Consider the following 21,685-nt stretch of genomic DNA (forward strand, 5'->3'; position numbering starts at 1 on the left):
TTGAAAAGTGCAGGAATGCACAAGCGTCTGAGACCAAGCGGTGGCGAGTGGTCGCGGAATTTGGTATGGCGGGGACTTCGGAGAGATCTAGCATATCTCCAAGAGCCATCCAGAATGGCTACAAGAGGGGGAAAAGGAGGTAGACCCGGGACAGGGGAAATGAAGCAGGTCATGTCTAGGTGTTAGCGGAGATTGGCAGATCAGACGGGGACCACTCGCTGTAGTGTTGAGTGTTCGGGTGGAAACACCCAGTGGCCTGAGCATTCAGGGCTCCCTGAAGAATTCTGCTGCGGAAAGTAGACAGAAGACAATTATATGAAACCTTACAGCTTGTCTGGAAGAGTGGGCCCAAAGACTGGGCCGTCAGGATACTAGAAGTCCCTTGGTGAAGCTGGTCCTCCGTGGAATCAATACTGGTTAGACGATCCTGTGTCTGGTTCTTAACTTCATCTGTCGACTGTGAAGAGACTGAGGAAATCTGATCTCTATCTGAAAGAGAGAAAATGTAAGTAACGATATATGGTTTTAAACCTTTACAGTACCTGGCCGGAACCCTAGCGGAGGGCGCGGCCAAGGCTGTTCTAGGCCAAGGAATAGGCAGATACCAGAAGTACTACGAACCACCCGGGGAAGGTGGCAGGAAGTAAAACGGACAACATACTGGTTAGCAGACAGAGCTGCACCTTGCTTACCTCATTTGAAAACCAAAATGACTGCTGCTTCAAGAAGTGATGCAGCTAACGTACGGTCAAGAGAGAAAAGCCCTACCTTGTGGCTACCTTAGATGAATGGTGCGGTGTAGGAGAAGGTCCCGGGCCACTGGGAAGCGACCAAATGAGAGCTGCTGCTGCTGTGCTGCGTCATGGGGTCCGTGGTTGCTGCAGGGAGTGAATCACACGACCCTCCAGACAGAAGGTCGCGTGTTACCTTACCTCGAGATCACGTTACACGTATGGTTTGAGGTAGGAGATGGATGCAGATCGCTGAGAAGTGAGTAAATAACTGCTGCAGAAAGAGAAGACAATGAACTGGCCAGAGGATCCTGGTTTACCTTCTGTTTACCTGAATGAGTGGTCTGAAGTAGGAGAAAACCCCCGGGTCACTGGGAAGCAATCTAATGACAGTTGCTGCCGTACCACGTTAGGGGTGCATGGAGACCACAGTCCTCGCCTCAGTCGAAGATGAAGGAGAAACCTGACCCACTAGGTGAGGGAGACTGTTCGAGTCACTGGGTTGTGAGCAGAGCAACACATACCTGTTACAGTATCCAGCTTCTGGTCTGGAGAAACGCTAGCCTATTGGATAGCGGGCAGGATCATCGATCTTGAATACTGGCACTGAATGTGACAGCTGCTGGCGTGCCGCCTCATGGGGCAGTGTTGGATGGAGCTCTCGCCTCGGTCAAAGATGAGCGGAAAAGCTGAACAAGGCACTCAAGCCTGTTGCTGTATTCGGCTTCTGGTTCTGATAAGTGCTGGCCCATAGGTAAGTGGGCAGGCTCATCAATCACTGTCCCGCTGTAGTAGACAGGTGCATACAGAAACACTGGCACACAGGATAGAGGGTACGTTCTGGAAACATTAGCACACCGGATGGTGGGTAGGTGCATAGAGAAAAAGAGAATATTGTTACTTACCGTAAATTCTTTTTCTTATAGTTCCGTATTGGGAGACCCAGACCATGGGTGTTTAGCTTCTGCCTCCGGAGGACACACAAAGTACTACACTTAAAAGTGTAGCTCCTCCCTCTGAGCTTATACACCCCCTGGTAGCCAGTCCTAGCCAGTTTAGTGCAAAAGCTGAAGGAGAATAGCCACCCACAAGTAGAACCGAGTAAGAACCGGAACAACCGGAGACTCTGTCCACGACAACAGCCGGTGATAACACACGGAACAAGAAAATTGGCAACAGGCAACAGGGAGGGAGCTGGGTCTCCCAATACGGAACTATAAGAAAAAGAATTTACGGTAAGTAACAAAATTCTCTTTTTCTTTATTGTTCCTTTGGGAGACCCAGACCATTGGACGTTCCAAAGCTGTCCCTGGGTGGGAATAAACAGAAAAACTAAGAAGTAGGCGGAGCCTAACTTCACAAGTGGGCGACAGCCGCCTGAAGGATGCGTCTGCCCAAGCTCGCATCTGCCGAAGCATGAGCATGCACTTGGTAGTGCTTCGAAAAGGTATGCAGGCTAGTCCAAGTGGCAGCCTGACAGACTTGTTGAGCCGTAGCCTGGTGCCTAAAAGCCCAAGAGGCACCGACAGCTCTGGTCGAGTGTGCTTTGATTCCCGGCGGGGGAGGCACCTGAGTACTCTGGTAGGCGTCCGAAATGGTCGATCTAATCCAACGGGCCAAGGTCGGCTTAGAAGCAGAGAGACCCTTGCGCCGCCCTGTGGTTAGCACAAAAAGAGAGGTGCACCGCCTAAGCGCAGCGGTGCGAGCCACATAAATCCGGAGAGCACGCACCAGATCTAGAGTATGCAGCGCTTTCTCAAAGCGATGAACAGGGGCCGGACAGAAGGAAGGCAAGGAAATATCCTGGTTAAGGTGGAAGGGAGAGACCACCTTAGGAAGAAAGTCCGGGGTCGGGCGGAGAACTACCTTGTCTTGGTGAAAAACTAAAAAAGGTGACTCCGAGGAGAGCGCAGCCAAATCAGAGACTCTCCTGAGAGAAGTTATGGCAACTAGAAAGGCCACCTTTTGAGAAAGACGATACAAAGAAACCTCCCTAAGGGGCTTGAAAGGGGGTTTCTGCAATACCGTGAGGACCAAGTTAAGGTCCCAGGGATCCAAGGGCCGCCGATAAGGCGGAATGATGTGAGACGCACCTTGCATGAAGGAGCGGACCTGAGCCAGCCGGGCGAGACGCCGCTGGAGCAGCACAGATAGAGCTGAGACTTGTCCCTTGAGAGAGTTGAGGGACAGTCCTAGCTGCAGACCGGACTGTAAAAAAGACAGAAGGGTCGGCAACGAGAATGGCCAAGGAGAATGGCCGGAAGAGCGACACCAGGACAGGAAAATTTTCCAAGTCCTGTGACAGATCTTGACGGAGGAAGACTTACGGGCCCGAGTCATAGTGGAGATGACTTCAGGAGGAATACCAGAAGCCGTGAAAATCCAGGACTCAAGAGCCACGCCGTCAATTTGAGTGCCGCAGAATTCGGGCGGAAAAACGGACCTTGCGAGAGCAGGTCTGGACGGTCCGGAAGATGTGCAATGAGGATGACTCGACGGCCCTCCATTCTGATCTTGCGCAGGACTCTGGGCAAGAGAGCTAGAGGGGGAAACACGTAGGACAGACGAAACTGGAACCAGTCTTGAACCAGAGCGTCCGCGGCGAAGGCCTGAGGATCGTGGGAGCGAGCCACGTAAACCGGAACCTTGTTGTTGTGACGGGATGCCATTAGGTCCACGTCCAGAGTGCCCCACTTGCGGCAGATTGACTGAAACACTGCCGGGAGCAGGGACCACTCGCCACCGTCCACGGATTGATGGCTGAGATAATCTGCCTCCCAGCTTTCTACGCCAGGGATGTGGACTGCGGATATGGTGAACTTGGAGTCCTCCGCCCATTGAAGAATGCGTTGGACCTCCAACATTGCCAGGCGGCTGCGTGTCCCGCCTTGGTGATTGATGTAGGCAACCGCTGTCGCGTTGTCTGACTGGACTCGAATGTGCCTGCCCGCCAACAGGTGGTGAAAGGCTAGGAGAGCTAGAAGCACAGCTCTGGTTTCCAGCACATTGATTGAAAGGGCTGACTCGGACGGAGTCCAAGTGCCCTGTGCTCTGTGGTGGAGATGTACCGCTCCCCAGCCGGATAGGCTGGCATCCGTGGTGAGAATCACCCAAAACGGAGTCAGGAAGGAGCGCCCTTGGGACAGGGAGAGGGGTCGAAGCCACCACTGAAGAGAGCTCCTGGTCCGTGTCAACAGAGCCACTAACCTCTGTAAGGAGGAAGGCCGCTTGTCCCAACAGCGGAGAATGTCCAGCTGCAGAGGACGCAGATGGAACTGGGCAAAGGGAACCGGCTCCATGGAGGCCACCCTTTGACCCAGCACCTGCATCAGACGCCTGAGGGTATAATGGCGGGGCCTCAGGAGAGAGCGCACCGCCAACCGGAGTGACAGCTGTTTGTCTAAGGGCAACTTCACAAGTGCCGGCAAAGTCTCGAACTGCATCCCTAGGTACGTGAGACTCTGGGTCGGAGTCAGAGTGGATTTGGGAAGATTGACAATCCACCCGAATTGGGCTAGGGTGGCGAGAGTGAGCAAAACACTCCACTGACAGTCTGCACTGGATGTACCCTTGACTAGAAGGTCGTCTAGATAAGGAAGCACTGCTAACCCCTGGAGGTGCAGGACCGCAATCACTGCCGCCATGACCTTGGTGAATACCCGAGGGGCCGTGGCTAACCTGAAGGGGAGAGCCACGAATTGGAAATGATCCTCTCCTATCGCAAAACGTAACCAACGCTGATGTGACACTGCGATTGGCACATGTAGATAGGCATCTCTGATGTCGATGGACGCCAGGAACTCCCCTTGGGTCATAGAGGCAATGACTGATCGCAGAGACTCCATGCGAAAATGCCGCACCCGGACATGCTTGTTGAGAAGCTTGAGATCCAGGATGGGCCGGAAGGTACCGTCCTTTTTTGGAACTAGGAAGAGATTTGAGTAAAAACCTCTGAACCGTTCCGGAGCGGGAACTGGGACAATCACTCCGTTTGCCTGCAAGGACGCCACGGCCTGCGAGAAGGCGGCGGCCTTGTAGCAGGGGGGAGTTGAGAGAAAAAATCTGTTTGGAGGGCTGGAAGAGAATTCTATCCTGTAGCCGTGAGATATGATGTCTCTCACCCACTGATCGGAGACCTGCTTTAACCAAGCATCGCCAAAGTGGGAGAGCCTGCCACCGACTAAGGACGTGGCTGGAGCGGGCCAAGAGTCATGAGGAAGCTGCCTTAGTGGCAGAACCTCCTGCGGTCTTCTGCGGACGCGCTTTTGGGCGCCAGTTGGATTTCTGATCCTTGGCTGAGTTAGCGGACGAGGCGGAAGGCTTAGAGGATGACCAGTTGGAGGAACGAAAGGAACGAAATCTCGATTGATTCCTACCCTGGGCGGGTTTCCTGGTCTTGGTTTGTGGCATGGAAGTACTCTTCCCGCCAGTAGCTTCTTTAATGATTTCATCCAGCTGTTCACCAAACAGCTGTAAACCAGCAAAAGGGAGCCCAGCAAGAAACTTCTTGGAAGAAGCATCTGCCTTCCACTCTCGAAGACACAAAATCCTGCGGATAACAAGAGAATTAGCTGAAGCCACCGCAGTGCGGTGAGCAGCCTCTAGCATGGCAGACATGGCATAGGATGAAAAAGCTGAAGCCTGAGCAGTTAAGGTAACCATCTCAGGCATAGATTCCTTGGTGAGGGAATGCATCTCCTCTAGAGAAGCAGAGATGGCTTTGAGAGCCCACACTGCTGCAAAAGTCGGGGAAAACGCGGCCCCCGCCGCTTCATACACAGATTTGGCCAGAAGGTCAATCTGCCGGTCAGTGGAATCCTTAAGTGAGGTGCCGTCAGCCACCGACACAACGGTCCGGGCTGATAGCCTAGACACCGGAGGGTCTACTTTTGGGGAGTGAGATCACTCCTTGACCACCTCAGGTGGAAATGGAAACCGGTCATCAGAACCACGCTTTGGAAAGCGTTTGTCAGGGCAGGCCCTGGGTTTGGTCACAGCGGTCTGAAAACTGGAGTGGTTAAAGAACACACTCTTCACTCTCTTAGGCGAGGTAAACTGATGTTTTTCTGCCAAAGAGAGTTGCTCCTCTGATACTGGCGGATTGAGATCCAGCACAGAATTAATAGAAGCAATCAAATCACTAAGATCTGAGTCACCCTCAGAGAAATCGATGGGATACATAGCCTCCGAGCCCCCAGTGAGGGCATCCTCCTCATCTTGAGAGTCAGCTCTTGAGACAGAGCCGTGGGATGGGGAGGGGGAGGAAACCCTGCGCCTTCTCTTAGAAGGACGGGGTCTGGGATCAGATGATGAATCCTCCGTGAGCTCCGATGGACGGAGGTCAGAGGATAGGAGTCCTCTGTCAAGAGCATTAGAGGCACCCTGTGAGGGGGGCTGATGCATATTCATCAAAGTCCTGGACAAAAGCCCCAAGGACTCAGCAAAAGACTGGGATATGGACCTAGAAAAGGACTCTACCCAGGCCGGGGGTTCAATCACAGGTGCAGCAGCAGCCTGAGAGACCACTGGGGGTGAGACTCCAGGCTGTGGCACCGCCAAGTTAGAGCAGACATCACAATGTGGATAGGTGCTCGTCTCAGGCAGCAGGAGCTTACATGCAGTGCATGCAGAATAAAGCTTTGGAGCCTTGCTCCTTGTGTGAGACATGCTGCTGGAGTGGGGGCTTTACAGAGAATGAACCCCAGGGAGAATATACAGAGGTCCACAACCGGAGACCGGCTGTGGCTTACCAGACCGCTGAGCGCGGTGTTGTGTGCCCTCCAGATCCCGAAGCCCGGTCCCCCAGTCGCAGCACCTCAGCAGAGATGCAGAATGCAGGATGTCCCAGAGCAGAGTGAACTCTGCCTGAGAAGAGGGCGTTCCTATAAAAGAGCGGGAACTGGAGGGCTATAGAGACCTGCAGGGAAGAAGGGACGCCCCAGCAGTGGGGAGTGTCCCTCCCCTGTGTAGAACGGCCGCCGGGAGGAGCCGAACCTGTCCCTCTGCATGAGTGACATGCGAGGGCAGGAAAATGAAACTAGGCCTCCGGCGAAGCCGGGGCCTAAATTTAAGCGGCGAGGCCGACAAGCAGGCACCATCGGCGCGGTTCTCAGGCAAAAGCTAGAGAACCCGGCGGAAAAGTTAAAACAATCACATACAGCATACTCTCCCCTTACAATAAAGAACCGGGACCCCCAACATAAACGTCTCAGGTACTTAGCTGCTGAGACGCAGGGCCATGTCCCTGGGGATGAGTGCTCCGGTCCAACAGAATCCTCAAGGGGCTGTGGATGGAGACCGGACTCCTGCCAGGCATGGAGACCGTGCTGGCTCCCACTTCAAGCCAGAGCCCAGAAGGGATGGTGAAGGAGCGCGGCATGTAAGGCTCCAGCCTTGTAAATCAACCTTAACAACACCGCCGACACAGTGGGGTGAGAAGGGACATGCCGGGAGTCCAGATATGGACCCGCTTTTCTTCAAACTCTTTCCAAAAGTCAAACAAATCAGATGAGAATGCATGTGTGGATGTATGCCTCCTGACACAAAGCAATAAAACTGGCTAGGACTGGCTACCAGGGGGTGTATAAGCTCAGAGGGAGGAGCTACACTTTTAAGTGTAGTACTTTGTGTGTCCACCGGAGGCAGAAGCTAAACACCCATGGTCTGGGTCTCCCAAAGGAACGATAAAGAAACACTGGATAGTGGATACTGGCACCCTGGAAGATGGATCGACATATAGAGACACTGGCACACGAGCAAGTGGACAGGTCTATGGAACTGTCAATCTGGATGGTGGACAGGTTGACAGAAAAGATTATAGCACACTGAACTAACAGGTGCAAGAAGAAACCTGACCCCCTAAACAGTGGGAAGGTTCACACAACACTGTTACAGTGGTGTAGAGAGGTGCGCATAGAAACCCTGTTACATTGAGTAGTGTAAGGGCTCGTGGAAAACAGTGGTACAGCAGAGTAAACAAATGCACGTAGAAACACTGGCTCACGGAATAGCGGGCAGGGTCCCCAAAGCACCTGGGTATTGGAGCACACAGGCATGACGCAGACACTGGCACACTGGATAGTGGACAGGTACAGGGAAACGCTGACACACAGGAGTAGGTCAGTGCAGAGAGAGACGCTGGGCCACTGGATAGTGGACAAGTACGAGGAAACACTAGCACACCGATGAAAGCTAGTACATAGAGAAACACTGGCACACTGGTGTAGGCCAGCACGTAGAGAAACGCTGGCATGCCGGTGTCGACCAGTGCGTAGAAAAAACACTGGCACACCGGATAGTGAACAGGTACATAGAGACACTTGCACACTGGTGAAGACTAGTGCATAGGGAAAAGACAGGCACACTGGATAGTGGACAGGTGCGTAAAGACACTGACACACAGGTGGAGATCACGGGCACACTGGTGTAGACCAGGGCAGAGGGAAACACTGGCACACTGGGTAGTGGACAGGTACCTGGAGATACTGGCGCACTGGTGTAGTAGACCAGTGCGAAGAAAAAATACTGATACACTGGGTAGAGGACAGGTACTTGGAGACACTGGCACACTGGATAGTGGACAGGTTGACATAAAAAGTGGACAGGTCAAAAGGAACACTGACCCTGTGGTAGATAGGTACATAAGGAACACTGACACGCTAGATAGTGGGTACAGGAGAGTAGGCAGGAGCACGAGACACATTGACAGTGGAAGTGGACAGGACCACAGAACACTGGAGTACTCCTAGACATGGGTAGGTCAGGGACAGCACATTGGAGAAGGATGACCTGACAGAGAGCCGGTGGTCCCTAGCCGAGCGTGCGTGTAAAAGGGTGCTATCCCTCACTTGTAGAAGCGGGGGAAATCTGGTGAGGTAGCTAATACTCCCGGGTTGAAGTAGTTCTGTAGAGATAAAATGTGGGTAACAGGGGAGACAGCTCACTGTAAGTGAACGGGAGCTCCGGGATCAGGAGTAGATCGGGTTTAGAGGCATGCTAAAGGTGTCTTTTTTTTTTTTTCTTCATTTGTCTAGCAGAGACTGGAAGCAGGTAGGAGAGGCCAGTGGTGCCCGGACAGCCCGGAGCGGTTACTGCGGTGGGAAGCCTGGCTGCAGGTAGCGCAGGGAAGCTGCTTGGCTGCGAGTGCGCGATGGGCCCTGAATCGCTCTGGCTGGCTGCGGGGAGCGCTGAGCTGCGGCGGCGTTACTCACCAAACCGGGAGGCTTGGTCCGTGGGGCTGGAGGGGCGGGAGGATGACATCCCCCAGAGGTCTCGGCGCCGGGAAGTGACATTAGGCGCCAGGAAGGAGGGGGGCGGCGCCTGCACGGGGAAGCAGGAGAGCCGGATTGTGGGCTCGCGCAACAGGGGAGGCGGGCCAAGTTTGAAAAGCCCGCGTGCGCGGGCAGAAGGGATCCTGGCTGGGGGCGTGGCCTGGAGGGCGCGCAAACGCTTAGCGGTGAGAGGCCGGGACGCTGAAGGGGGCGTGGCGCAGCTGAGGAAGGAGGCCGCAATGGAGCCGGGGGCTGGTAGGCCGCCGGAGGGGACGCCTATTAGTGAACGCCACAGCAGGGGATAAGCCCGGGGGAGGGGGGGAGGGGGCTGCTGATCGAGGGAGCGCAGGGAGGCCACACTACAAGGGGAGCAAGCTACAGACAGAGATGGCTATAGGGGAAAAATCAGGACCCCCTGACCCAGGTGGTGAAGGGGCTGTGAGTGGATATATAAAGACGGGATCCCTCCCCCCATGGCCCGGAACGGGGGAGAAGGAGGGGAGCGTACTTATCTTGAAGGTCCCGGCTTGTCCTGAGGTGATCCTGGAATCATCCTAGAAGGTGAAGACATCTCGACAGTCGTCTCGGGCATCGTCAAAGGGAGACCGGAGGGGTACCTCTCCATCCCAGGTACGGTCTTCGTCCTCCTACCCCACAATCAGGCTCGGGAGCGAGAGAGTTTTTGGGGAGGGGGGCAGGACCCTCCGCCTTTATCAACGACGTCGCACTTTTCCTCACTGCGGATGCACCTCGAACACTCTTCTGTGTTGGAGGGGCCGGGTACACTGCCAGACAGACACGGAAGACAACAGTAGTGGCGGACGGACCCCACTTCTGTGCGACTGGTCTCTATGTGGGAGAGCAGGGTGAGCGATTACACCCTGTCGCCCGACGAGCTGTGTCTGAAAAACAAAGGGAAAACATTAATAAAACACAACAATACAAACCTGAGGGGCTGAGAGCAGCCCCTGCGTGTCCAACCTCCTCGGACACTAAGCAAAAACTGATCTCCTCAGCTCCGGTCAGTGGGTGTATACTACGTGGGAGGAGCAAACTTTTTTATTTGCATAGTGTCAGCCTCCAAGTGCCAGCAGCATACACCCATGGTTTCCTGTGTCCCCCAATGAAGCGATAGAGAAATAAAGATATTTTAGAATTAAAAAAGTAAACATATTGGGTATTACCATATTAGTAAACGTTTGATGTATCAAGATATAAAAACATATACCTAAATATGGAAGGTGCTGTAAAGAAACAAACAAATTAAAAACTGAATTTCTGTCTTTCAATCACTAATACCTGTGCAAAACAATTCAATAAAAAGTGATCAAAACATTAATTAACCCCAAATATTGTTGGTAAAAATGTCAGAGTGCCCTGCAAAAAACCTAACACTTGAACAACTAAATTGATGGAAAAATAAAAAGTTACGAGTCTCAGAAAATGGAGACACAAACATGGAACTTATTTTTAAAAATTTCAGAAATGTTATCACCGCTAAAAGTTTGATATACTCATAGTGACCCAGAGAATCATGTTGCTAGGTCATTTTTACCTGAATGTTATGAATAAATAAAACCCCTCAAACAATGGCAAATTTGCAGTTATTTTGCGATTTTTACAACACCTAGTATTTTCCTGCATTTTTTCCCACTTTACATGGTACAATAAATGGGGTCATTAAACATGACAACTTCCCCCACAACAAACAAGCCCCAATATGGCTAGGTTTTTGGAAAAGTTTAAACATTATGGCTTTTCGAAAAGAATAAATCACACAAAGGAGTATTGATTGAGACAAGAAGGAGTTAAATTGCGGACTAGATCCGCCGCAGAGCTGTCCTGATGACAGCGGAGTACGTTATTTTTCTCCTTTCAAAAACCAGTGTTTTGATCACTTGGATGTCTGGGAAGATAATTAAAGGGATTGTCCAGTCTCAGAAGAAGACTGCAGTCCCTCTATTACTGGCAGTCACCTGCTGACTAAACTTCCCCAGATTCCCTCAATAAAAAAGAATAGAGAGAAGCAGAAGAGTCTATTCGACACGTGACCATCCACCGGCACAGACAATAAATGAGAATCGTAATCGCTCCCTTCCATAATTCGCCAATCTGAAGTCATACAGAGTGCCTGCAGGCTTTTCGTCGGAGACCATTTAACCCTTTAGTCACCCTGTATCATATTTGTGGACCACACACAGACAAACGAACCGTAAAACTTCATCTTTTATCTTCTTTTCATAAGTGTCTTCAATATTCTTCACGTCCAGCTCTCGCCTCTTGAGCAACTCACTCACACTCCTGTTCTTCTCTTCTTGTAACTTTTGAGCTCTAAAGGGAAATTGCAGCGATCTATCATAAGGGTTTAGCTGATACACATTAATACTATATTAATGGATGATGGTAAAACTCTTTAAAATGCATAGTTCTTACAACTATCCTACACTTTCATCTTCTGTTGTTTTAGCTTTATCAAACCTTCCTAGTTACTAATAGCAACTTAAAGGGGTTTTCCACTCAAAACAAGGTAACCCCTATATACAAAACAGTGATATTCCTTACCATGTGTCATCACATAAATGTCTACACCTTTTCAAGATTGAGACAGATTTTTCCAGTATCATCTCTTGCAGACTTTGTAAGGGGAAGTCCCTTTCCTATATTGTGGGGTAAACTGCCTTTCTCCATGCAAGACTGGTGTTTTATACAATACAGAGTTGTTTGCCTTTTAATTAATTTGACTCCTGTTTGGCCTGTCCATGCACCAAACTCAGTCATGGCCTGGAGAACATTTCTGTTATAATTTGCACCACTTTTTCTCATAAATCATAGAGAAACTATCAGGCTGTGCTAAGCTGTGCCCATACATCCCAGCTGCACCCATTTCTTTGAAAAGTGTATAAGCCGGTGTAAAAATGCCAAAAGTAGCTACATTTTTGTGCAACTTCGGGGGCAAAAAAAAAAAAAAGAACCGACTGATAAAATGTACCCAATGTGTATTAAAATCATATGTGAAATGTACATGAAATTAGGGTAAGAAAAGATATAAAAAAAATGACCAACACATACAGGTCAAAAGTTTCAATGCGTTGCCGAAGGTCCATCTCCCGCCTCCGCACTGCCTCAATCTCTGTGAGCAGCGTCTGTCTCTGGGCATATACATCCTTGGATTCAATCTGGAAAGAGAGAAGACGATCCATCTGAACACTGCATTCAATACCTGCCAACTGGATGCACAAGACTTCTTAATGTTACTTTTCTTAAAGGATTACGTTACAAACAAAATGTGGTACGTCCAGACATGAACAAGATAAAACATATCTAAAGACTAAAGAATAATAAAAGATGTAAAAGACAATCACAGATTTTCGTTGTCTGATCAGAATATCAGACCTTTAGCTTGGCATTACCTCCTGTTGTCTCTGAAGTCTCTCCACAGCATTCTTCTCTCGGGACACTAAGCCATCATATTTCAATTGGTAAGTCTTTTCCAATTCTCTCCGTAAATCAGAAATCTCCTTCTGGGCCTTTTCGCTTTCTTCTAGCTTAATTTTTGCAAGTTCCACTTCTTTAAAATGTTTGAACTTGGGATAAATTAGAAATCTGTATTAATAAATGGAATGTGACGTTTGTTGAAACTTCTGTCCTGTTACATAACCTGATTATACATAAAGTGACCTTCTTTTTGAGCACCTAAAAACGGAATCGATATTTGCCATATATATCACCTTTTGCCCTGTTTGCCTTCTGCTGCCTCCTCTCCTGAGCCCGGCCTTCTATATTCATGCATTCATGATGGCGGCCAAAATTGGCATGGGGCCTGAAGTGTGGAGCCAAACCACAATTACACTCCCTTTCCTGGCTGCGGGGGTGTGAATCAGACTTACCACTATGCCCCCCACCCCCGGATGCAGAAAGCCTGGGTGGAAAATGAAGGGCACCAGGTAGAGTAACAAGATAGGTGATACCTTGCAGTTCAACTGCTGGGACATCCACTGATGGAGAAGAGAGAATATTTATTCCCCATATAAAGGAGCGGCAGTGCCCAAGCTCAGCTTCTCCAGAAGCCCCATAAAGAATGATTGGAGCGGCGGTCGGGCATCCAACCTGCCATTCATTTTGTAATGGGGATGAAAATTCCCTAATCGGCCTTTTATTGATGTACTGGTCCTGAGGAAGAGGTCTTTGACCTTGAAACGCGTAGACCGATGAAATAAAAATATTATCCTTCAGCAACGCTTCTACAGTTTCATATGTGGCTGATGCGCGGCTTTAACCCCTTCTATATATCTCTTGAATGCTAATCTGCTGATTGGTGCAGTACCCGAGGTGGAACACCAATGGATTACCGTATTTTTCGGACCATAAGTGTTACGAGGGGGACCCGGGGAAGCGTGCCAAGATGGGAAATGGACAGCTTCCGCCGGTCAAGGTCCACTGTGCGGTGTAAGGGACCGCTGCTATGGTCAGGAAAGAGTGAGCGGGTTGCTGCTAGTGATCGTCTGGAACGTCACAGACGATCTATGTACACCGGTCCGCCCTAACCCGTGAGGGTTGTATGGCTCGGGGCTTCTCGTACGGTGTACCTGTTGCACGGGGACGCACAGAGGTGCCTACACACGTGTGCCAGCGGGAGTCACAGGAATATGGCACAGGGGTAGCACAGAGGTGCCCACGCACGTGTGCTTCAGAAACCAAGTGAGTCCGACAGACTCGAGGAGCTCACCTGGGACAGGAACACAGCCTGCTAAACGGGATACTGCCGGAGCAGCAAGGCAGGGGCAAGACCTGCAAACTAGGTGCTGCCTGAGCAGCAAGGGCAAAGCCCACAAAAGACAATAATGCCTAAGCAGTGGCGTGGCAGCACGCTGCCAGACATCCAAACATAGAAGGACGGTCGCGCGCCGCCATGATGGCAGGGGGAGCTTTTAAGGAGGTGTAGCTCCACCCAAGGGCGGGCGTGACCCAATCAGGATTCGTGACGTCCTGGCCCAGCCAGTCAGGATTCAGCACATCACCAGCCTCGTCATCGGGCCGTGTGATATCAGTGAGCGAATCAGAAGACGTCACGTGGAGCACATGCTCATCTTCCTGCCTCTGGGTCATAAAGGCGGGATCCCCGGTTTCACAATGTGTAGAGACATGGGAAGTCTTGCTGCTTCCCTGAGCATCTATTCTTTGCACACTGCGCAACCTCCCAGAGCCTCCGTGATGCTGAGCAGGAGAGCTCGTGGCAGGCAAGGGATGGGAGACCGCTCCATTCCCTGCAAGGGGAGAACCACTAGGTGTCACCCTTCTGCTGTGTCTCTGAGAAGGCAACTCCTGCAGTCTCCCAGACCTTTGGCGCTGCTGAGCAGGAGGGCTCGTGGCAGACAAGGAATGGGGGACCACCTCATTCCTTGCAATAAGAGAGCCACGACGTGTAACACATAAGACGCACTTTTTTCCCCCAAATGTTGGGGGAAAGTTGGGGGTGCGTCTTATGGTCTGACTATAGGGCTGCGGCCGGGAACGTGGGTGCTGCGGTGGAGCGGGTCATCGGGGGCACGAGCAGGCAGCAGCAGCGCCTGCCGTGACCACGTGGGCCCGCTCATTACATATGCACGCCCATCCTCCCGCCCATCTCTCAGCGCTGAAGCCGGCACTGACAGGTGGGCGGGAGGATGAGCTGGGACGCGCGCATAGTAAAGAGCCGGTCCGCATGATCACCCCTGGCAATTACAGCCTGGAGTGATCATGTGCGGCTGTATTCACTGCTCCCTGCGCGTCATCATCAGCGTGGGGTGCAGTGAATCAGTACACTCACTCGTCCCCGTGTGTGGAGCCGTCCCCCTGCAGCACGCAATGTCTTCCTGTCTGTGCAGGTCAGCTGATCTGTGCTGATCAGCTGATCGGCACAGACAGGAAGACATCGCGTGCTGCAGGGGAAGTGGAACGGCTCCACACACACAGGTCATTGCCGCTGAGAGGAAGATGATCGGTGCTGGAGGGAGTGAGGAAAAAGAGAATTTTGTTTACTTACCGTAAATTCTTTTTCTTATAGTTCCGTATTGGGAGACCCAGACCATGGGTGTTTAGCTTCTGCCTCCGGAGGACACACAAAGTACTACACTTAAAAGTGTAGCTCCTCCCTCTGAGCTTATACACCCCCTGGTGAGCCAGTCCCAGCCAGTTTAGTGCAAAAGCTGAAGGAGAATAGCCACCCACAAGTAGAACAGAGCAAGAGCCGGAACAACCGGAGACTCTGTCCACGACAACAGCCGGTGATAACACGCGGAACAAGAAATTGCCAACAGGCAACAGGGAGGGTGCTGGGTCTCCCAATACGGAACTATAAGAAAAAGAATTTACGGTAAGTAAACAAAATTCTCTTTTTCTTTATCGTTCCTTTGGGAGACCCAGACCATGGGACGTTCCAAAGCAGTCCCTGGGTGGGAAATAAACAGAAAAACTAAGAAGTAGGCAGAACCTAACTCCACAAGTGGGCGACAGCCGCCTGAAGGATGCGTCTGCCCAAGCTGCCGAAGCATGAGCATGCACTTGGTAGTGCTTCGAGAAGGTATGCAGGCTAGTCCAAGTGGCAGCCTGACAGACTTGTTGAGCCGTAGCCTGGTGCCTAAAAGCCCAAGAGGCACCGACAGCTCTGGTCGAGTGTGCTTTGATCCCCGGCGGGGGAGGCACCTGAGTACTCTGGTAGGCGTCCGAAATGGTCGATCTAATCCAACGGGCTAAGGTCGGCTTAGAAGCAGGGAGGCCCTTGCGCCGACCTGTGGTTAGCACAAAAAGAGAGGTGCACCTCCTGAGCGCAGTGGTGCGAGATACATAGATCCGGAGAGCACGCACCAGATCTAGAGTATGCAGCGCTTTTTCAAAGCGATGAACAGGGGCCGGACAGAAGGAAGGTAAGGTAATGTCCTGGTTAAGGTGGAAGGGAGAGACCACCTTAGGAAGAAAGTCCGGAGTCGGAAGGAGAACCACCTTGTCTTGATGAAAAGCTAAAAAATGTGACTCCGAGGAGAGCGCAGCCAAATCAGAGACTCTCCTGAGAGAAGTTATGGCAACTAGAAAGGCCACTTTCTGAGAAAGACGATACAAAGAAACCTCCCTAAGAGGCTCAAAAGGGGGTTTCTGCAATTCCGTGAGGACCAAGTTAAGGTCCCAGGGATCCAAGGGCCGCCAATAAGGCGGAATGATGTGAGACGCACCTTGCATGAAGGTGCGGACCTGAGCCAGCCGAGCGAGATGCTGCTGGAACAGTACTGACAGAGCTGAGACTTGTCCCTTGAGAGAGTTGAGGGACAGTCCTAGCTGCAGACCGGACTGTAGAAAAGACAGAAGGGTCGGCAAAGAGAATGGCCAAGGAGGATGGCCGGTAGAGCGACACCAGGACAGGAAAATTTTCCAAGTCCTGTGATAGATCTTAGCGGAGGAAGACTTACGGGCCCGAGTCATAGTGGAGATGACTTCAGGAGGAATACCAGAAGCCGTCAAAATCCAGGACTCAAGAGACACGCCGTCAATTTGAGGGCCGCAGAATTCGGGCGGAAAAACGGACCTTGCGAGAGTAGGTCTGGACGGTCCGGGAGATGCCACGGCATCTCTACGGACAGTTGGAGCAGGTCCGGATACCAAGCTCGCCTGGGCCAGTCCGGTGCAATGAGGATGACTCGACGGCCCTCCATTCTGATCTTGCGCAGGACTCTGGGCAAGAGAGCTAGAGGGAGAAACACGTAGGACAGACGAAACTGGGACCAGTCTTGAACCAGAGCGTCCGCGGCGAAGGCCTGAGGATCGTGGGAGCGAGCCACGTAAACAGGAACTTTGTTGTTGTGACGGGATGCCATTAGGTCCACGTCCGGAGTGCCCCATTTGCGGCAGATTGACTGAAACACTGCCGGGTGCAGGGACCACTCGCCACCGTCCACGCTTTGACGGCTGAGATAATCTGCCTCCCAGTTTTCCATGCCTGGGATGTGGACTGCGGATATGGTGGACTTGGAGTCCTCCGCCCATTGAAGGATGCGTTGTACCTCCATCATTGCCAGGCGGCTGCGTGTCCCGCCTTGGTGATTGATGTAGGCAACCGCTGTCGCGTTGCCTGACTGGACTCGAATGTGCCTGCCCGCCAACAGGTGGTGAAAAGCTAGGAGAGCTAGAAGCACGGCTCTGGTTTCCAGCACATTCATTGAAAGGGCTGACTCGGACGGAGTCCAAGTGCCCTGCGCTCTGTGGTGGAGACATACCGCTCCCCAGCCGGATAGACTGGCATCCGTGGTGAGAATCACCCATGACAGGGCCAGGAAGGAGCGCCCTTGGGACAGGGAGAAGGGCCGAAGCCACCACTGAAGAGAGCTCCTGGTCCGTGGCGACAGAGCCACTAACCTGTGTAAGGAGGAAGGCCGCTTGTCCCAACAGCGGAGAATGTCCAGCTGCAGGGGGCGCAGATGGAACTGGGCAAAGGGAACAGCCTCCATGGACGCCACCATTTGACCCACACCTGCATCAGACGCCTGAGGGTATAACGGCGGGGCCTCAGCAGAGAGTGCACCGCTAGCTGGAGAGACTGCTGTTTGATTAAGGGCAACTTCACAAGTGCCGGCAAAGTCTCGAACTGCATCCCTAGGTACGTGAGACTCTGGGTCGGAGTCAGAGTGGATTTGGGAAGATTGACAAGCCACCCGAATTGGGCTAGAGTGGCGAGAGTGAGCGAGACACTCCGCTGACAGTCTGCGCTGGATGGAGCCTTGACTAGAAGGTCGTCCAGGTAAGGGAGCACTTCCAACCCCTGGAGGTGCAGAACCGCAATCACTGCTGCCATGACCTTGGTGAATACCCGAGGGGCCGTGGCTAACCCGAAGGGGAGAGCCACGAATTGGAAATGATCCTCTCCTATTGCAAAGCGTAGCCAACGCTGGTGTGAAACTGCAATTGGCACATGTAGATAGGCATCTCTGATGTCGATGGACGCCAGGAAATCCCCTTGGGTCATTGAGGCAATGACTGATCGCAGAGACTCCATGCGAAAATGCCGCACCCGAACATGCTTGTTGAGAAGCTTGAGATCCAGGATGGGCCGGAAGGTACCGTCCTTTTTGGGAACTAGGAAGAGGTTTGAGTAAAAACCTCTGAACCGTTCCCGAGCGGGAACTGGTACAGTTACTCCGTTTGCCTGCAAGGATGCCACGGCCTGTGAGAAGGCGGCGGCCTTGGAGCAGGGGGGAGTTGAGAGAAAAAATCTGTTTGGCGGGCTGGAAGAGAATTCTATCCTGTAGCCGTGAGATATTATATCTCTCACCCACTGATCGGAGACTTGTTTTAACTAAGCGTCGCCAAAGTGGGAGAGCCTGCCACCGACTAAGGACGTTGCTGGAGCGGGCAGAGAGTCATGAGGAGGCTGCCTTAGTGGCAGAACCTCCTGCGGTCTTCTGCGGACGCAATTTTGGGCGCCAGTTGGATTTCTGATCCTTAGCTGAGTTAGCGGACGAGGCGGAGGGCTTAGAGGATGACCAGTTGGAGGAACGAAAGGAATGAAACCTCGACTGATTCCTACCCTGGGCGGGTTTCCTGGTCTTGGTTTGTGGCATGGAAGTACTCTTCCCGCCAGTAGCTTCCTTAATAATTTCATCCAGCTGTTCACCGAACAGCTGGGAACCAGCAAAAGGGAGCCCAGCAAGAAACTTCTTTGAAGAAGCATCTGCCTTCCACTCTCGAAGCCACAAGATCCTGCGGATAACGAGGGAATTAGCCGAAGCCACCGCAGTGCGGTGAGAAGCCTCTAGCATGGCAGACATGGCATAAGATGAAAAAGCTGAAGCTTGAGAAGTTAAGGCAACCATCTCAGGCATAGATTCCTTGGTGAGGGAATGCATCTCCTCTAGAGAAGCAGAGATGGCTTTGAGAGCCCACACTGCTGCAAAAGTCGGGGAAAACGCGGTCCCCGCCGCTTCATACACAGATTTGGCCAGAAGGTCAATCTGACGGTCAGTGGAATCCTTAAGTGAGGTGCCGTCAGCCACCGACACAACGGTCCGGGCTGAGAGCCTAGACACCGGAGGGTCTACCTTTGGGGAGTGAGCCCACTCCTTGACCACCTCAGGTGGAAAGGGAAAACGGTCATCAGAACCACGCTTTGGAATGCGTTTGTCAGGACAGGCCCTGGGTTTGGTCACAGCGGTCTGAAAACTGCAGTGGTTAAAGAACACACTCTTTACTCTCTTAGGCGAGGTAAACTGGTGCTTTTCTGCCAGAGAGGGTTGCTCCTCTGATACTGGCGGATTGAGATCCAGTACAGAATTAATAGAAGCAATCAAGTCACTAAGATCTGAGTCACCCTCGGAAAGATCGATGGGGTACATGGAGTTAGCTTCCGAGCCCCCCATAAGGGCATCCTCCTCATCTTGCGAGTCAGCTCTTGAATCAGAGCCGCAGGATGAGGAGGGGGAGGAAACCCTGCGCCTTCTCTTAGGAGGACGGGGTCTGGGACCTGATGATGAATCCTCTGTGAGCTCCGATGGACGGAGGTCAGAGGATAGGGCTCCTAAAGGACCCTTAGCAAGAGCATTAGAGGGACCCTGTGAGGAGGGCTGATGCATATTCATCAAAGTCCTGGACAAAAGTCCCATGGACTCAGCAAATGACTGGGATATAGACCTAGAGAAGGACTCTACCCAGGCCGGGGGTTCAGCCACAGGTGCAGAGGCAGCCGGAGAGACCACTGGGGGTGAGACTCCAGGCTGTGGCACCGCCAAGTTAGAGCAGACATCACAATGTGGATAGGTGCTCGGCTCAGGCAGCAGGAGCTTACATGCAGCGCATACAGTATAAAGCTTTGGAGCCTTGCTCCTCGTGTGAGACATGCTGCTGGAGTGGGGGCTCTACAAGAGAATGAACCCCAGGGAGAATATACAGAGGTCCACAACCAGAGACCGGCTGTGGCTTACCAGATCGCTGGAAGTGGTGTTGTGTGCCCTCCAGATCCCGAAGCCCGGACCCCCAATGCACAGCACCTCAGCAGGGATGCAGAGTGCAGACCAGCGCCGAGTGAACTCTGTCTGAGAAAATGGCCGCCAGAGCGAAGAGAGGGGGCAGGACTTGGCTTGGAGAGCGGGATCTGGAGGGCCATAAAGACCTACAGGGGAGGAGACACGCACAGCAGTGGGGAGTGTCCCTCCCCTGTGGAGGACGGCCGCCGGGAGGAGCCGTGCCTGTCCCTCTGCATGAGTGACATGCGAGGGTAGTTAACAGAAACTAGGCCTCCGGCAAAGCCGGGGCCTAAATTTAAGCGGCGAGGCCGACGCGCAGGCACCATCGGCGCGGTTCTCGGGCGAAAGCTAGAGAACCCGCCGGAAATGCCAAAATAAATACATTCAGCATACTCTCTGCATACAATAAAGAACAGGGACCCCCAACACATAAACGTCTCAGGTACTTAGCTGCTGAGACGCAGGGCCAGGTCCCTGGGGATGAGTGCTCCGGTCCAGCAGAATCCTCAAGGGGCTGTGGATGGAGACCGGTCTCCTGCCAGGCATGGAGACCGTGCTGGCTCCCACTTCAAGCCAGAGCCCAGGAGGGATGGTGAAGGAGCACGGCATGTAAGGCTCCAGCCTTGGAAATCAACCTTACAACACCACCGACACAGTAGGGTGAGAAGGGACATGCCGGGGGTCCAGACGTGGACCCGCACTTCTTCAATCTCTTCCAAAGAAAAAAATCATGAGAATGCATGTGTGGATGTATGCCTCCTGAACACAAAGTGATAAACTGGCTGGGACTGGCTCACCAGGGGGTGTATAAGCTCAGAGGGAGGAGCTACACTTTTAAGTGTAGTACTTTGTGTGTCCTCCGGAGGCAGAAGCTAAACACCCATGGTCTGGGTCTCCCAAAGGAACGATAAAGAAAAGGTGAGTATAATCGTTTATTTTTTTTCTCTGTGCTATAGGATACAGGCCATATACCAGGATGGTATATGAACACGATGGGGGCATATAGCAGGATGGGAGTATATGTGCAGGATGGATGGGGGGTATATGAACAGGATGGGGGTATATGAACAGGATGGGGGTATATGAACAGGATGGGGGTATATGAACAGGATGGGGTATATGAACAGGATGGGAGTATATGAACATGATGGGGGCATATAGCAGGATGGGAGTATATGAGCAGGATGGATGGGGGGTATATGAACAGGATGGGGGTATATGAACAGGATGGGGGTATATGAACACAATGGGAGTATATGAGCAGGATGGGGGTATATGAACAGGATGGGGTATATGAACAGAATGGGGGTATATGAACAGAATGGGAGTATATGAGCAGGATGGGAGTATATGAGCAGGATGGATGGGGGAAATATCAATAGGATGGATGGGTGCTATATCAATAGGATGGGGGTATATGAACAGGATGAGGGAATATGAGCAGGATGCTGGTATATGAGCAGGATGGGGGTTTATAGCAGGATCATATACAAGGCAGGAGGATCATTACCAGGATGGGGTACCTTAGTAGAGAATTTGGGGACATTACCCCCATAACAGTGTCAGCAGCAGATCCTCGCCCCATAACAGTGTGTCATGACCACATTTTTTTGCTTAAAGTTTTATTTTCCTATTTTCCTCCTCTAAAACCAGGGTGCGTCTTATAGTCCGGTGCGTCTTATAGTCCGAAAAATACGGTAGG

The 21,685-nt window shown here is 52.0% G+C and overlaps 1 protein-coding gene across 3 annotated transcripts in view; it reads right to left on the reverse strand.

Moving 5' to 3' along the window:
• Window positions 1–21,685, reverse strand: part of OFD1 (OFD1 centriole and centriolar satellite protein) — a 152,021-nt gene that overhangs the window by 116,186 nt on the left and 14,150 nt on the right. For 2 of the 3 annotated variants that reach the window (XM_075336560.1, XM_075336559.1), the window contains exons 8-10: window positions 12,412–12,585; window positions 12,071–12,177; window positions 11,213–11,332 (exon numbers count right to left, since the gene is read on the reverse strand). In XM_075336560.1, the coding sequence (XP_075192675.1) occupies window positions 11,213–11,332; window positions 12,071–12,177; window positions 12,412–12,585 (401 nt within the window). Of the gene's footprint in view, window positions 1–11,212; window positions 11,333–12,070; window positions 12,178–12,411; window positions 12,605–21,685 lie in introns of all 3 variants that reach the window. The other variant, XM_075336561.1, reaches the window with a different exon arrangement.

The sequence above is a fragment of the Anomaloglossus baeobatrachus genome, chromosome 2 (genome assembly GCF_048569485.1).
Source record: "Anomaloglossus baeobatrachus isolate aAnoBae1 chromosome 2, aAnoBae1.hap1, whole genome shotgun sequence".
NCBI classification, from domain to species: domain Eukaryota; kingdom Metazoa; phylum Chordata; class Amphibia; order Anura; family Aromobatidae; genus Anomaloglossus; species Anomaloglossus baeobatrachus.